At 38.0% G+C, this 17305-nt stretch overlaps 1 protein-coding gene across 1 annotated transcript; it reads left to right on the top strand.

The window, feature by feature from the left end:
* Nucleotides 1–4908: 4908 nt before the first annotated feature.
* Nucleotides 4909–10200, top strand: LOC110871816 (protein NEOXANTHIN-DEFICIENT 1). The gene is made up of 11 exons (XM_022120567.2): nucleotides 4909–5123; nucleotides 5320–5412; nucleotides 6946–7029; nucleotides 7671–7734; nucleotides 7813–7859; nucleotides 7931–7985; nucleotides 8340–8378; nucleotides 8450–8573; nucleotides 8687–8756; nucleotides 8852–8908; nucleotides 9797–10200. Exons 2-11 carry the CDS (start codon nucleotides 5348–5350, stop codon nucleotides 10020–10022), a joined length of 831 nt encoding a protein of 276 aa, XP_021976259.1. The 5' UTR covers nucleotides 4909–5123; nucleotides 5320–5347; the 3' UTR covers nucleotides 10023–10200.
* The last annotated feature ends 7105 nt before the right edge of the window (nucleotides 10201–17305 follow it).

The raw sequence follows: 17305 nt of genomic DNA, 5'->3' as shown, positions 1-17305 counted from the left end.
AAATCTCTTACCTTAATGAAAGGTATGACCCAAAGTGTAGGAAAATCTATACCCTAATCAAAGTGTAGGAAAGTTGTTAACATTAATGGGCCTATTAATGGGCCTGTCTCTACTTCTCCTTCTCTCCACAGTGATGGTTTCCACTGTTCTAACTAACGTCGTTGTCTGCATCCTCTTCACTGCCCAAATCACCTTAATCTCCCATCTTATATCCGAAATACTAGTAACTCCTAACCTTTCCCGAAAAACTTCATTTCTTATTTTGTCTAACCTTGTGTGTCCACACATCCATCATAACACCAATCTCTGCTACTTCCATCTTTCGCACTTGTGTTTTCTTGATGGTCTAACAGTCTCCCATACAATTTTTCTTGATGGTCTAATAGTTTGTCCCATACAATATAGCCTGTCTGATTGCAACTCTATAAAATTCTCTTTAATTTAGTTATGAACCTCTTATCGCACAATACCTCAGTCAGGGGCGGACCCACATAGAGTGGGTTGGGGTCCTCGGACCCCAATCTTTTTTAAAAAACTAGTAGATCCGGTATATTAAATTTTCTCTAAGAACCCCATAAAAATTATTATGTAGACTCCATAAAAAGAAAAGAAAAGTAAATTTTCTCTAAGAACCCCATAAAAATTATTATGTAGACTCCATAAAAAGAAAAGAAAAGTTAGTGTATTGGTAATCCTTCCCATTTACAAACAAGAAGTCATGGGTTCACTCATTATATAGCCTGTTTTTTGTGTATTGGTTTTTTTAACACCAAAAAAACAAACCCAGCTAGCAACACAACCCTTGCACGCTATGAATTTGAGTTTTAAAATATTGCAATGTTTTTTTTGGTTCTAAATTACATTTTATATTTATTGTGCGTTTTTAAACGAGTAATGATTATATATTTTTGTTATATGTTCCCCGAACCGACCTGAAAATTTTAGCGTTTTGTTGTGAAAAAAATTGAACATTGAAAAAAGTGAACACTATTGAAAAAATTTTTTAGGTCCACCACTCACCTAGATGATTGCTTTCACCTACCAACCTGTGAGCGGAGGTTATGTCACTATCTATCTCCTCATCCTTTACCTTTTGAACAAAAATGTTAAATACGAGGAAAATTAAGAATTGCTAAAAACAAACAAATAAAAAAACGTTGGCATGTAACAATAATAAATATACACGAGTAAATAGTTGGATATCAAGTCATTTTTTATAAGTAAAAGGTTTCCTTAATTTTAATATTAGTCACTAACTCACTATACAAATAGACCTTTAAAATAAAAATATAGTTAATATCGATTTACGAGTAAATAGTTGGATCAAGTGTGATGATCCACGAAACATCAATATCTTTTTTGAGTTGTTTTAAACTAGGGGTGTAAATGGGCCGAGCTACTCGCGAGCTACTGGAGCTCGGCTCGAAAAAAAGCTCGAATGAGCCGACTTTAAACGAGCTCGAGCTCGAGCCCGAGGCTAAAAACAAGTTCGTTTAGAAAACGAGCCCGAGTTTCGCTTATCGAGCTCGAGCCGGCTCGCGAGCCTAACGAGTTTTCTGTTTATATATTTTTTATTAATATATTAAACATATACCATTGATATAAATATAAAAAAATAACTTAATTATATGTATAATAATAATAATTATAATTAATATAAATTAATTAATAAATACTAAACGATTCGAGCCCGAGCCGAGCTCAAGCTTGAAAAAATACCTCCGAGCCGAGCTCGAGTTTTAGAAATAAAGCTCGAATCGAGCCAAGCTCGAGCTCGAGCTTTTATATGTTAAACGAGCTCGAGCTCAAGCCTGGTCGAGCTCGGGCTCGGCTCAGCTCGTTTACACCCCTATTTTAAACATATAATACTTTTTCATCTTAATATAATTAATATAACTTATCTCATAACAGTGAGTTCAAATCTTCAGAATTGTATTATTAAGAATATTAGGTGATGTTCCGCCCGCGTTGTGTGGCGATAGCCGAATAAGTATCAACCAATTTAAAAAAACAGTACTATAGTTTTGCTACAAATAAAAAGTAAAAAGAGTGTTAGGCAGCTCTTTGACACGATTTTTAGCTGGGGGCAAAGTCATATTTTTATTTTTACTTGGGGAAAAATCAAAATTTTTTCCGGAAGGGTAAAATCCTAACTTTTAGCTAGGGAAAACCATATTTTTATTTTGCACTGGGGGCAAAAACGTAATTTTGAATTGAGGGTGATATCGTAATTTTGAACCGAGTGGAAATTCGTAAATTTTAGCTGGGGGCAAAAGCATAAATTTATTTTTAACTGGGGAAAATGCGTAATTTTAAATTGTGGCCAAAACCGTAATCAATTTGAACCGAGGGCAAAATTGAGAAATTTAGCTGGGAGCAAAAGCGTAATTTTATTTTGAACTGGGGGCAAATATGTAATTTTAAACCGATGGCAAAATCGTAATTTTAAAGCGGATATAAAATCATAAATTAATTAGGCCAATAGGGGAGTGCCAGGCAGCTGCCTGGCACTGTTCCCTTGCCGCCCATGTCAACCAATAAAGGCCAACAACCATTGCCGCCGACACTGTTGTTTGCAGATGTTGAAAATATGTTAGACCGTGGGGTATGGTGGGGCGGGGGTTTGGGGCAAGGGTTGACACGTGGATTTCGAGGGGCACCGCTGGTGAGTGACGTGTTGGGTCGGCAGTGGCGAAGCTTGAGATTTCCGATCGGGGGGTCGAAAACGTAGGTACACAATAAAATTTCTATAAAACGGGGGGTCGAAAACGTATATTCCCAAAAATTTCTATACGAAAACCACGTACTCTCCCCTACTGAGCGAAAAGTTCGGGGGGTCGGCCGCCCCCTCCCGCCCCCACTATCCTTCGCCCATGTGGGTCGGTATGGCGGGGCGTGGCTAGCTCGCGTGGGTTGGCCAGTGTTATAAAAATTAAAGAATACACACAAAATTAAAGAAAAGCCTAAAATTATTATTAAAATTTCCTAAAAATTAGAAAATCCTACAAAAAAAAAAGGATTACAAAATAAAAAAAAAGCCTAATTAAGCGTTAGGTAGATTTCGAACAGCACGAGCTTGTCAAACGACTTCCGCTCCTTGCCCCGTAACTCGATGTTGGCCACCGCCACCCGGTCTTCGTGACTTATATCACCGACCAGGACGCTGTCGTATAGGAGTTGGGTGAACCGTACGCCCAACGCCCGGGCTGAAACCCCCGCCCAAAGGGCCACGCCAAAACCCAACCCCACCCGGGGTTGTGACTTGGCCGTTTGTACCCAGCCCACGCCCCATACCCCATAGTCTTAGTCTTTTTTTTGTAGGTGAAGACAAAAACTTTTGTCATTGTTCATTTCATTCAATTTTTACAATACCCCTTAGTCTTAGTCTTTTTTATAGGCTGGACGGTATGGGGACCGTCCAGACCCCATCGCCGTCCCCCTCTCCATGCCCCCCGGTCGCCGTCCAGTCGTCGTCCTTTCCGTCGGAATTTCGACGTCCAGGACAGAGCAAAACATGTGGGCCCCCCTCTTTCTTCTCGGCGCCGCTCCGTCACCCCATCCCGCCACCCCCGTCGCCGTCCATCCCTCTGTCACCATACCGTTCAGCCTTAGGTACTGTTCATTTCATTCAATTTTTATAATACGTATAGTATAGTATAATATAATATAATATAATTTAGGTGTAAAAATATTGTTAAAAAATTGACCATAACTTGCAGCAATTAAATGACAGCCTCATCTTTTTTATTTAAAAGTATATAATTAATAAGGCTTTTATAATAAGTGTAATAATATAACAACACATTTTATTATTTTGATTACTTTCTTTGTCTCAAAATTTGTATCTACTTTTACTGTTTTAATTTGTTTAAAAATGTTTATTCATTTATGAGAAAAAGAGTAAGTATAAATGATTAAAGTTCTTACAATAATACATAAATAATATATTTTAATAATAACAAAATTATAAAATTATCATTTCATTAAATAAAACTTTGAAATTAAAAAGAAAATATATATTGAATATAAAAGGATGGATAAGGAGATTGGATACTTAGATATGATAATCCCAACGTCGAACAGGAACCACAATTTCACATCCTCTTTACCTTTTCTTACAACTATTAATTAATATTAAATAATATTAATTAATATTAATAAAACAAAGACCCCAATTTTCTATGTCTAACTAACCATTATAAACAACAATTCTTTCTTTACCAAAAAACTGGAAAGATTAAAGTCAAGCTTTAATATGCTTTAACTATGTATATTTTTTATTATCACTACAAATAGTGTTAATGCTGTTATAAAAATTAGATTTATGACTTAATACGTTATAACAATTATCACTCAGTCCGCAACTATTATAATGACTTAATACGTAATAACAATTATCACACAGACCGCAAATATGATGATTTTAGAAGTAGAGTAGGTACGTAGTATAGAGTATGTGTTCCGGTAAAATAAAACAATTATCCTATAAATACTATTTTCAAAAAATATGCTCAACTTTTTTCAAATATCTTCAAAATTCAGTAAGAGGCTGCTTGGTAACTTTTGAATGGATAAATGTTGAACCGGTAAAAGGTCTGAACCATTAAGTGCTGAACCGGTAAGAGATCTGAACTATTAAGAGCCAGTATAATGCTTAACCATTCAGAACCAAATGTCTGATCAATTCAGATAAAAAGTCTTAACTATTCAGACTCAGTATAATCCTTAACAATTCAGAGACAAATGTCTGATCCATTTAGACATCTGCTACAAACAGTATGAACCATTAAATGTTAAACCAGTAAAAGATCCGAATCATTAATAATCCATTAAAACCGAAACTAATAAGCCCTAAATGAAGAATTTGCAAATCCCTTAATTGCCCTTGTGGCCTTGCACCAATATTCACATGGGGTCACTTAAAACCCCTTGGTACACAATTACACACCAGTCATCACACTGAGACCTTATAAACATGACATGCATACACCCCTGTGAAATTACATAAATGACCTTCAATATCTTCATCCTCAAAACTCAAATTACACTCTTCCCCTCTTCCTACTCTGGTTTTTTTCTTGATTTGCAGGTGTTGCACCTTGTTAAAGAAACAATCTTTTTAGGTAATTAAACAAAACCCATCATTCTTAATGTGTTATTAACAATCTTTATGCTCTTAATTACTCTTTCTTGCAGTTGCTTCTTCTGTTTCTGTTTTCTTGTTCTTGTTCTTATCTTATATATACATATATATATATATATATATATATATTTGACTATATGTGTGTGTATAATTTGTGAATCTTGTTCTTTTTACAGATTTTCTGGGGATCCATTAGTGATAATTATGGAGATTAAGGAAACTAAATATAGTTCAGGATATGGTAAACCTCCTTGGATTTTTAAGGGCAGGCAAGTCACATCCCAATATTGAAATTCTCTTTTAAATTAGTTATTTGTAAAAAAAAAATATGCACAATATGCTATTATTTTTATAAAAAATGCTACTTACAAGTTCTCAGTTGAAGGATTTCATTCCACTAATGTATATATATTATTAGTGAAGTTGTAAGTATGTTGCATTGTTTGATCATGATTTAGTAAGAAGTTAGGGGCTTTGGTTTGTAATTAGGAATCACCATGGGTTTAATAGTATGTCCAAATAGGAATGGAAGTATGATTTAACCTATATTTCGTTCGGTTTAAGTGTGGGTCTGATACCATGTCAAGACTCGGGCTCATGAGCTTTAAGGCCATGTGTTATGGGGCTTCAATGTGGCGCCGTTGGTGCCACGTCAGCGCCGGTAGGGGCATGGACACCGCTACGGGTGGGCACCAGGCGTGAGCAAGGAGAAAATGAGACATTGCATTGCATGGGGAAGTGTGAAGGAGCGCTAGGGGCGTTGAACCACAACAGAGGGTGCGATTCGAAGGTGTATGATAGTTGCTTATGTGGCGTCTACGTGACTCAACTTTTCTTCCCAATAAAACGCCCCCATAACACATAGTCAAAACAACTAACCCCTAAAAATGTTGTACTAATAACCTATGTAGTTAATATCCTAATATATCACCGATATATCAGTGATATATCGGTTATTGGTCCACTACAGAGATGACGGTACAAAATATCGGTCAGAATATCGGTACTGATAATATCGGCGATATTGACTAATATTTGACAGATATTTGGCCAATATATCACCGATTTTCCTGATATCAATACCTTTCTTCTTATTTCTACCATTCTTCTTTCTTCTTATTGTTGTTATTAGTGTTTTAAGTCTTAATTGTTAGATGTTACTGTTAAATGTTAGTGTTTTAAGTCGTAGTCGTCAGTTCCTACTTGCTACACTTGCTAGTGTTTTGCAAGTTGCAAAAGGTTAATTTGTTAATGGTACGAGAGTATACTGAATTGTTAGTGCTAAATTGCTATATATATAAATTTAGCATGATATGAAAATTACCGATATCTCAGATATCGGTCCTTGACCGATATCCGATATTTTACCGCATTAACTACTTAGCTAATAACTATAATTAAGGGTTATTGGATTTTAATATTCCTTAGTTTCACATGTTGGCTGATAATAATCCCAACTCTAAAAATTCCCTCCAACGATCCCAACTTGTAAGAATTTGGCCCCCATCAATCCTTTTCAAACTGTAGGTGCACTTAATTCAATTAAGGAGGTTCCAGGTGCACTTGAATCTATTGAGGAGGCCAAATTCTTATATGTTATAAAAGGATCAATGGGGGCCAAATTTTTACAAGATGGGATCGTTGAAGAGATATTTTTAAAGTTGAGACTGTAATCGGCCAACAGGTGAAACTTTAGATTATTAAAATCCAATAACCCTATAATTAAAAACTACCTTTACTATCCTTGCATTACGCCTTTTTCTTAACAATTTTAATGCTAGATTGTGTTTACTATCCTTCAGTGCCCTGTACCAGTTTCATCTTGTGAAAGCAGAAATTGCTAGAGCTATCATTCCTAAAGAGTTCAGATTAGTTGAAGCTTTTGGGTATTTATTATTATTAGTTATCTAACTCTTTACAATTTAAAAAGGCAAATTGGAAAAATAACAATCTCATATTCCTGAAATTGGCCGATAATAATATCAAGTCAGTTATTAGGCAATAATAATCCGACCTCGTCCATTTTTTTTTTGTAAAATAGTCCGCCGTTAAAATAAGCTTAACGGAGTTAAGTGTTTTTCCGAATTACAAACCGATGTTATAGAGCTTTTGATCAGAACGAGGATACGAGTCGATTGATGTAAAACTTACCTCAAGATACTGCCCCCAACCCACGAAAACGGTGGTTCAATTCGGGTGTTTAACTTCCAATTAACAAAATTCAAGCCATTTCGAACACAATTTCGAGGTAAGTTTTACATCAATCGACTCGTATCCTCGTTCTGATCAAAAACCCTAAAACATCGGTTTGTAATTCGGAAAAAAACTTAACTCCTTTAAGCTTATTTTAACGGCGGTCTATTTTACAAAAAAATTGGACGAGGTCGGATTATTATTGGCTAATAACTGACTTGGGATTATTATCGGCCAATTTCAGAAAGATGGGATTATTATTTCCAATTTGCCATTTAAAAATGCTTTGTTAATGGTTTCTGTATATTAATATGAATACACACACATACTGCAGGTACACTTTAGGAGGTTTTTTTCTAGCAAACTACAGTGAGAGCCCTTTCGGACCCTTTGATGAGGTTAATTTCTTCTATTTGAATATTGAATTATCTCATTAATGTATAATTAACTAAGCAAGTTTATAATGGTTTATTCAGCTTGTAGCGATCGCTGGAATTGTGTGGAACCCACCAACGTCTCATGCGTGAGTTTAATCTTACCATAAATACAAGTTCATTACATTTGTTTAAGTTATGTTGTTTCCGTGACTTTCAGATGGGCAGCAAGGGTTTACGTCAACAGCGATAACGCGTGCACGCATGGAAGAAAGGTATTCAAACATATGATCAAACAGTGGCGAAGCTTGAGATTTCCGACGGGGGGGTCGAAAACGTATATACCCAAAAATTTCTATAGAACCGAGGGGTCGAAAACGTATATACCCAAAAATTTCTATACAAAAGCTACATACATAACACCACCGAGCGAAAAGTTCGGGGGGGGGGGGGGGGGGTCGGGCGCCCCCCCGGCCCCTTCTAACCTTCGCCCCTGTGATCAAATTTAAATCGATGTGTTTTAAATGACTTTCAACATTCCAACGAATGACGCAAATGAAGCTAAGGAAATAAAGATATTGTTTCTTTCTTGTATGTTAATAGTGTTCCAACCGATTATATATTCTCAGGAATTCGGGCTTCCAAGTCAAGTTGCCACTTTTTCTAAGGTGATCACGTTGTTTTTATGTTGCAATTTGAGTTGAAATTTCGGTTTTTGACATTGTTTTCGTTTAAACAGAGTATAACGGCCATATCGGATAGACCAGAGAGAAACGGCAAGGGTAGTAATGTAAATATTCACGTAGCTGAAATCGATGGTCCTGTGACAACGGGCCTCTATGATATTCGACTCGAGTCTCCTAGTATGTATATTGACATTTTACTTCAAGTTGTTTTTTCTACACAAATTGGCCCGGCCCGATAAGCCCATGCTTTGTCTAAGTAATATGATCATGCTAATATATATATATTATAGTTTCAAAGACGAATCCGTTGAAGTGGCTGGCTTTGGGCCCGACGATCAAGATGTCGCTTCCGAGCTTTAGGTAAACTTGTTGTCTTTGTTCGGTTTTTGTTCGGTTTTTGCAAGTCTTAGTAACTTAAAAAAATGTGTTTCTTTTTCGTTGCTATGATATTGTAGCGGCCACACAGAGTATATACCTCAGCTTCTTAAGTACAGTTGCCAGATTGAGTGCAGGTTTGTTTTCGATTCGGTTTTAATTTATTTAAGTGAAAACGTGTATATATGTTGTCGAGTCGTGTCAATTTAAATATCTTGCTACTTGAGGCTCGCTGAAAAGTATTCGAAATCTACGTGATTTATAGAAGACACTAGGGTTGAGCTCAAAAGTAATGAAATGGTCGAATTTAGTAAAGTTCACTAGTCATATCGTGCTTGTGTTACATTACATATTTACCCTTTATATATTATGTAGATCCGCCACTATATACACTGAATTTTTCTTCTAGATCCGTCACTGTATACACTGATTTTCTTTTTGGATACCCCCATTAACTCAGGGGTATCCTTTGTATAAAAACCGAAAAAAAAACCCGAAAAAAGTACACTACAAATACGATGTTGAGCCTAGTGGCGCAACATAGAGGAGGCCGGACTGGGCCTCGGCCCGTGCGGTTTTTTCGCCCAGTAGTGTTAAATTTCAGGTTTTCGAGAATTTTTTTAAATGTGTATTGGTTCGGCCCAGGCTGATTTTATCTCCAAAAAACATCGGCCCATGTTGAGTTTTAGGTCAAGATCCGCCACTGGTTGAGCCATAGCCCGTGCTACCCCTCTTAATACATTAGTTCCGCCCCTGGATATCCCTGAATTTTTCTTCTAGATCCGTCACTCTGGCATGTATTTATATGCTTACAACTTTTTACATCGTTTTAGTTAAAAGTATTTTGTTAATTAAGTAGATTACTTTTTTATAATGTTTTTACATGCCAAATAAGTGTTGACGAGTCAACTCAACACAATTTTACGTGTACATAGTATTAGTATTAGTATTACCTGGTTTCATCTAAGGCATATTTTGACCTGTTACTCGACCCACATCTAAATCACTCGTCTTACATTGTGCAGGGTGAAACCTACATCGCCGGCAAGAGTTTTAGGGTCAACGGACCGGATTGGATCCCAAAATGTGGAGTTGAATGAAAGTTCAAAGAAAAGAGAAATGAGCATATCAGTTATGCTTTCAAAACCAATATTAGCACTGGAGTTCAACTGCCTGAAGATGGAGGTTCAACCTCCTATTGTAGTCTCAAAAGGCTCACATCACCCCTTGGAACATGGATATAATAATTAACCTTTTTGTGTTCTTTCTTCCAGTTAGATAAATTTTTTTTTGGAAAAAAAAAATTATTGCACTTTGTTGTACTAGTGTATTCTTCACCCACATAACAGGACGAGTATACTGAGAATGTCGCGTCATAACACTATGTACCCGACGTGTTTATGTGCATCCAATGCTTGTTTGGTCAACATTGCCGCGTCATTTTGTGCAAGTGTTATCACATGCTTGATGCTTGCAATTTATCGAGCTGGGGGTCTCACTGGAAGCAGCATCTCTATTTCTACGGGGTAGAGGTAAGGCTGTCTATATCTTACCCTCCTCAGACCTTACACTATTGGTGGGATTTACTTAGTATGATGATAATGATGTAAGCAAAAGTTGTAAGAAAACGGAAAAAGGTTAATTATTCAACAATTCAGAAACATTAAAGAGCTTAAATGAAGAATACACAAATGCGCATAGAAGCCCAGTGGTTGATGCTTAGGTCGGATCATACGTCGATTGTCCACATGTCAACTTAAAATCAAGAATATTCTAAGTACCACGGTCGATGTTATGGTCATACCAAGTGAAAAAACGCAAGATCGATAAACACTAGATGGTATATGAATAAAAGATCACTTGAGAAAGTCTTACAATGATAAACAAGCTTTATAAAAAAATATTATTTCCAAACAAAGTCTTACAAATTTAAAATGTGGTATTGTAAAACTAAAAGGTTTATAAAATAAAAAAAAAGACTTTATATTTTTTTATAAAACAACTCAAAGTTTTTTTAAAGAAGATTTGTGTGAGGAATCTTCTTTAGAAGACATAATTCATTTAAATTAAGTCAAGAAAATATGATTTTATCACATAAAAGTGATCAACTAAAGTCAGAAAAGGACAAAGTCGAATCCTTTACTATTTGGGTGTACCTATTGGCACACCTATTTGTCTATCTACACACCTTAAAAGGTGTTTTTTTTTATCCTTATATGCACATCCTGCAGTGTCGAACTGTGGACAAAATGCGGCGTTTTGGTCCGGTTAACCAGAAAAAGATTGACGGGTCTATTGACCGGACCAAACGTCGAGCTTTGGCCGCGTTTTGGTCCTGTCAACCAGACAAAAGACTGACACCCGGTCTGGTTGCAGGACCAAAACGCGGCCAAAGCTCGGCGTTTTGGTCCGGTCAATAGACCCGTCAGACACCCGTCAGTCTTTATCTGGTTAACCGGACCAAAACGTCACATTTTGATCACAATTCGACACTACAGGGTATGCATATAAGGACAAAAACCACCTTTTTGGGGTGACTATCTACACACCAAGTGTGTAGATAATTTGGGCCTATTTAAATCCACTTAATAACTAAAACCTAAAATAATACTCTTTTTAAGTGTTCTTCACATACACAATAGGGTGTAAATGAGCTGAGGCGAGTTGAGTCTGAGCCCGACTAGCAAGGGCAGATTTATGAAGTAATCAAAGGTAGCCCGGACAACCTCTCAATTTTCTTGGCAAAGTATAAAATTAGTGCTATTTTTTTTTCTTTTTCGTTTTATGTATCGGATACTCCTAAACAAATATTAGGATAGACATGGGTTCAAAAATATTTTTTTGGATACCTCTGAACTTTTTTTCTAGATCCGCCACAGCCGACTAGGCTCGAGCTTGGCTCGTCATGCTCTTATGAAAATCAAACTCGGCTCAGTTCGAGCCTACTATTTTGAGATCGAGCTCGGCTCGCAAGTAAAACCCAAGAGCTCGAGCTTGAACTTGGCTCGGCTCAAGGTATTTGAGAACAATTTTAAACGTGCTAAAAGCTCGGCTCGCCAATGTTAAATAGTAGGTATAATAATAATAATAATAATAATAATAATAATAATGTTTGTTTGGACTCGTTTAGGCTCAAGAGCGTAAACTAGCTGTAAAGCTAGAGCTCAGGCTCGATAACGGAACGAGCCTTATTTCAGGCTCGAGCTTAGGTTCGTTAAGGCTCAGCTTATTCAAGCTTTTTACCGATCCGGTCCTCAGTAGCTCTCGAGCCGCTCTCCCTCGTTTACACCCCTACACAAATATCAATTGCTTGAAGGATCGAGATCCTAAGTTTCAAAGTCACCTAATGTATCCGTAAATAAGGCACCACCTAAGAGCATTCACATTCGATCATCTATATATATATATGTGAGTGAGTTCTCTATATTATATAAAGTGGTGGTGAGTGATTGTAAGGGGAAGAGAGGGAAAATGTTATTCTTTTATCATTAAATTTTGGAGAAAACACTGTTCAACCTCTATAATTTTTTAATATTTTTAAAAGTAGTTGTGAGTGTAGGAGTGAGAAAAAAGTAATTACAAAGATAGATATTTGATTTGTTTTATGTGTTACCAACGTCCGAAGTAATTTTCTTTTGAGAAAACTAATAAAAGGGCATAAGTTTACAAATTTATCCTCCAGGTGCATATTTGATTTTGTGTATTTGATAGTTACTTTGTGAGTGTAAATCATGTGTGTACGATCAACACTTCACATGGTCCCTCCATTGTCATTTCACCTTCAACAAACATAACCAATAAAACTTGTACAGTTGTACATCTTGAGTGGTGATAGTAACTTCACAAATGAAATAAAACGTGAGTTTTGGCCTCTCTCTGTCTCTCTGTTTATAGATATTTTTTTTTTGTTTTTTGAATTTAAAAATACTAGAAACATACAAATGTTGAAAAAAAATTAAAAAATAAGACCGAAGAGGCTCATGGAGGGGTCTCAAGTGTTTGACGGCGCTAAAACAGCTCTAAGCCACTACAACCATTTTTGACACGTGACGCAAGTTGGTTAGTCATCGCTAAAAGGTTTTTTAAAGGGGTCACATGCGCATTGGTTCCGATGTGAAGACTTACGGAGAGGCTTTAAAGGGCTATTTTGGAAAAGTAGAAAAGTCAAGGGCTATTTTGGTGAATTTTTTGTAAAAAAATACCAACCTTTAAGTAACCACAATAATAACACCACTAAGACTGTCTCCAATGCATCGGCCTGCATTTACTACATGCATCCTAGTCATCATTGTCACATCAGTTTTTTACTCATTATTAACAAATGCACCCTCTCTCCTCTTTTTAACTCCAACCCATCATTCCCACATGCACCCTCTTTCTTCCACATCACCATTTCTTTTTCCAACCCATTAGTTTTTAAAGGGCCCACCTTCACCTTCTCTCTCCTGCATGTAGGTGCACTTCCCTAAGTGCAAACCCCTTACTTTATTGTCCACCCCAATGCATCCTTCACAAGTGCACACATCACGTCATTAAGTGCAACCCCCCAAATGGAAGCATTGGAGGCAGTCTAAATCCAACTTGGTATACATGACATGCTACGCTTTCTGGGATTAGATTTTTGTAGACTGAATCCTAGAACTTTTTGTCTCATCGCTAAACACCTAACGAGATACCAATGATTGACGTTTAAATAAATGATAGGTTTCGTGTTATGTATTAGGGAACGTTCGAACTCATTTTAATTTAAGAAAACCGGTAAAAGGGAATAAGTTGATCTTCCAAACACATATTGATTTTGTGCTTTTTTTAATGATAAACTAGCATACTCTTAAATACTCATTTGGCCATGTACATGCGCCTTGTAGAGGAATTAAACCTTCTGTCTCTTAGGGTACCTGGGGCACCAAGGTTATGGGCGGGTAGCTACTACCCGCAACCCACACACCGCCGGTGGTGGGGGTAGTAGCCGACGGGTTGGGTTGGGGTTAAGTGGAAACCGCTTGAATTGTTGTTTTGTTTACAAAATATTGACCGTTGAACGGTGATATTTATTAAAGATTTTTTTCCTTTTTAACACTTTAAAACCATAACCATAGCACACCACAATCACAAGAATTTAACCATAAACTATCAAATACATTCATCCACCCACATTATACACCATATCTCACGAGTTTTTCAATCCATCATTTGGAATCCGAATGCGTTATTATCAAACGGTAGTAGTCACAATATCTTGTGGATGTAGCCAAGCGAGCCAAATTAGAAGACAGGAGAACATCTAAAAAAAGGTTTGGTGGCGTGATCGTGGAAAAGCAAATAACATTTTGTTTGAAGATTATTTTTCCGACAAGCCCAAATACCATGATGGTATATTCAAACAAAGGTTTTGTATGTCGAAACGTCTATTTTGAAAAATAGCAGTCGACATAGAAGCAAATTTCGAGTGGGCGTAGATGGGCGGATGAAAAAGAGTTCTACACCTATAAAAAATGCACAACCATCATTAAACAACTTGCAACTTGTAATCTTCTAGACGATTACAATCTATAACATTTATCCCACCACTGCTCTAGTCTTCGAACTTCAGATTCTCCAGCCTTGCTCTGTGTCTCAGCCATGTATATGTGCTCTCTTTTATATCTTCTATAATCTTGATGATAGGTGTGAAGGTCCCTTTGAAGCTCCTCTCATTTCTGTATTTCCACACTTTCCATAATGTTGCCAGTATTACACATTTAGCCGCCTTTCTCCTCTTCTTTCTATCTGATGCGTTTTCTGCCATTACTAGAACTTCTCTGACCGAGTTGCAGCTATCCAAACCAACCATTTGAATCCATCTTCCGATTGTCCACCAAATAGGCCTGGTCATTGAGCATGAAACGAGTTACATAAATGTAGTTTACGAATTTACACATATGAGATATATATATATGTGTAGTAACATATGAAAACAAAAAAAAAAATGTTTTGTTACGGTTTTACAGAGACTAACTTAAGGAGTAGGGAGTGGTTAGACACTTGAAAGTGGTAATCTTCAAAATCAACCAATGAGAGTGTGCCATGTCATTCAATGAAAAGTGTTTGAACTATGCTCAAAAGTGTTGGCAATGGTTAGACACTTCATAAATTGGTAAACTATTTAAAAAAAGGAAAAATGTGTGATTGGTTGAGATGACATGGACCCCACCACACACACCCCTCTCTCTCTCTCTTTCCCTCTCTCACCCCGATCGGCAATGAAACACCGATCATCAATGAAACCGCACGGCAAAGGGGGTAGGCGGCGGTGTTCCCGAGCAGCAAACTCGGTTTGCCGATCCCCTTTGCCGCCCACTCCGTATGCCCTTATGAGTTAGCATTTCAATTAACCAAAAATAGCAAACCTAACCTATGCAAATGCAGCTGCCAAACAAAGTACTACTTTAATGCAAATGTAGCCTAATCTATGCAAATGTAGCCTAAATCTATGCAAATAATTTCTTTATTTGTCCCTTGCTATTTCTCCACGTGCCTATATTTTTCAAACCAAGAAGACAACAACTTGTTGGAAAATAAGTGAAAATAGCATTTTTCACAAATATAGGAAAATGATTTTTTCCTATTTTGGACTAGAAATAAATATAATAAAATGAGCGGGTTTTATGTATTTATTTGTGGGTTTGTGTTCTATGTTGGAAGAGCTTCGCAACGAACTAAACCACGTCCAAAACCGAGCTAAGATGAATGAGATATCGATGCTCAAAGTTGGGTGTTTGGAACATTCAATGTTGAAACTAAAGGGAAAGTAGCACCTTGTCCCACATAGGAGGAGGGATGGAACTTAAATGGGTATTTAAGGTGGAACTCTCCATCCTTATTGTTTCATGGAAGCACTCACTAGTGTCCTCGCGAAGGGTGCGGAGCACCCTAACTCGCACTCGCACTCGCACACGCGCGCGCGCGCGCGTGGCGTGGGCGATGAGGCGCAATGTGGCGCTTTGATGGCGCACTTTGCACTTCGCACGCTCGCATCGCCGGTGCATGGGTCCTACTGTGCCGTGTGCGGGGCACCAGAGTGAGCCAATACGGCGCGACTGTGTGGCGCGCACGTATAGACTCACAGGTGACGTGGCGCACGCCGCACCGCCGCACGGCGCATGGACGGACTTGAGCCGCACCGCGCACGACAGTGAGCCAAGAGGCCGCACGCCGCATGGCAGTGAGCCAAGAGGCCGCACGCCGCACGGCAGTGAGCCAAGAGGCCGCACGCCGCACGGCAGTGAGCCAAGAGGCCGCACGCCGCATGGCAGTGAGCCAAGAGGCCGCACGCCGCATGGCGCACCGCGCGCGCGCGCAAAAGCTTCCAGCATTGAATGACAGGGCAGTTTCAGTCCAGCTTCGTAACTGACGAGTTAATAGGCTTTGACTGAGAATTAAATGACGTATTAAATTGCATTGAAGACGTTTAATGCAATTTAAACCTCTCATTTAATTCATTTTGACTGTTTCAACCTAGGAGCTGTATAAATACAGCTCCATACCCACTTCAGAAGGACACCAGCAACAACAACAGCAATCAACTTTCTCTTTACAAAAATTAAGATCTTCACCAGCATTCTTCAAGGTAGCCTTCGGGTTGTAGGCTTTCTCCGGCAGTACGCTGCTCCGGCTGTTGTACCCTGGGAAACAAAACGAGTACTCTTGGGAGACTCGGAATTTGTTTTAAGGGAAGCGTGTTGAACACGTGCCTCAGTCAAATTCTGCTTCTACACCTTTCTTGTATTTTGGATTTTTCAGTTGTAATAGTATTGTTTCTTTTTCTGCTTTCTTTGTATTGTAATCAGTAATAAAATTTGTTTATTTTATTTAATTTATGCGAACGGTTCCTACACAACTTTAATGCAAATGCAACTGCCAAACAAAATAGCCTAATGATTTCTTTACTGGTCCCTCGCTATTTCTTCACGTGCCTATATTTCTCAAACCAAGAAGCCAACAACTTTAATAAAGTTAAAAGGGGTAACTTTATACACCATGAAGCATAGTGTAAGGGTGAACGGGGTGGGTGCGGGAAGTCTTTCCTCGCACAACAATACCACCGCCGGCTCTTCCCTCACCGCATGGCATGCTTGAAATCGGGGACTTGTCACCACTTGAGGGGAATTGTTTCTTTAATGTTGCTGCACATGAAAACCAATCACAATTTTTCTTTCTTTCTTTTTTTTTTAAATTGGTTTGGATGAAACCACCCCTTGTGATTAAGTGCTTGAGGGGAGTTGACATGGACGAATTTCATTGGCTCCGGTGAGGGGAGTTGAGGAGAGCTTCCCTCTCACCTAAGTGGTAAAGGTCCTCTCTCTCTCTCTCTCTCTCTCTCTCTCTCTCTCTCTCTCTCTCTCTCTCTCTCTCTCTCTCTCTCTCTCTCTCTCTCTCTCTCTCTCTCTCTCTCTCTCTTTACCAATGAGCCAATGAGGTGGTGGTCCATTGGCAAAGCCTTTAAAAACACCTAGGTTGAGAAGGGGAAGGTTTTGGGTTCAAGTCCAACAAAC

Source organism: Helianthus annuus, chromosome 8 (genome assembly GCF_002127325.2).
Source record: "Helianthus annuus cultivar XRQ/B chromosome 8, HanXRQr2.0-SUNRISE, whole genome shotgun sequence".
NCBI lineage: Eukaryota > Viridiplantae > Streptophyta > Magnoliopsida > Asterales > Asteraceae > Helianthus > Helianthus annuus.
This window is presented reverse-complemented; position numbering and strand designations above follow the sequence as displayed.

What these genes read in the sequence shown, in the direction of transcription:
- LOC110871816 (XM_022120567.2), top strand. Translation starts at nt 5,348, where the DNA reads ATGGAGATTAAGGAAACTAAATATAGTTCAGGATATGGTAAACCTCCT. An exon ending in AGATTAGTTGAAGCTTTTGG is followed by an intron (nt 7,030 to 7,670) that starts GTATTTATTATT and finishes CACATACTGCAG; the next exon opens with GTACACTTTAGGAGGTTTTT. An exon ending in CGTGCACGCATGGAAGAAAG is followed by an intron (nt 7,986 to 8,339) that starts GTATTCAAACAT and finishes ATATATTCTCAG; the next exon opens with GAATTCGGGCTTCCAAGTCA.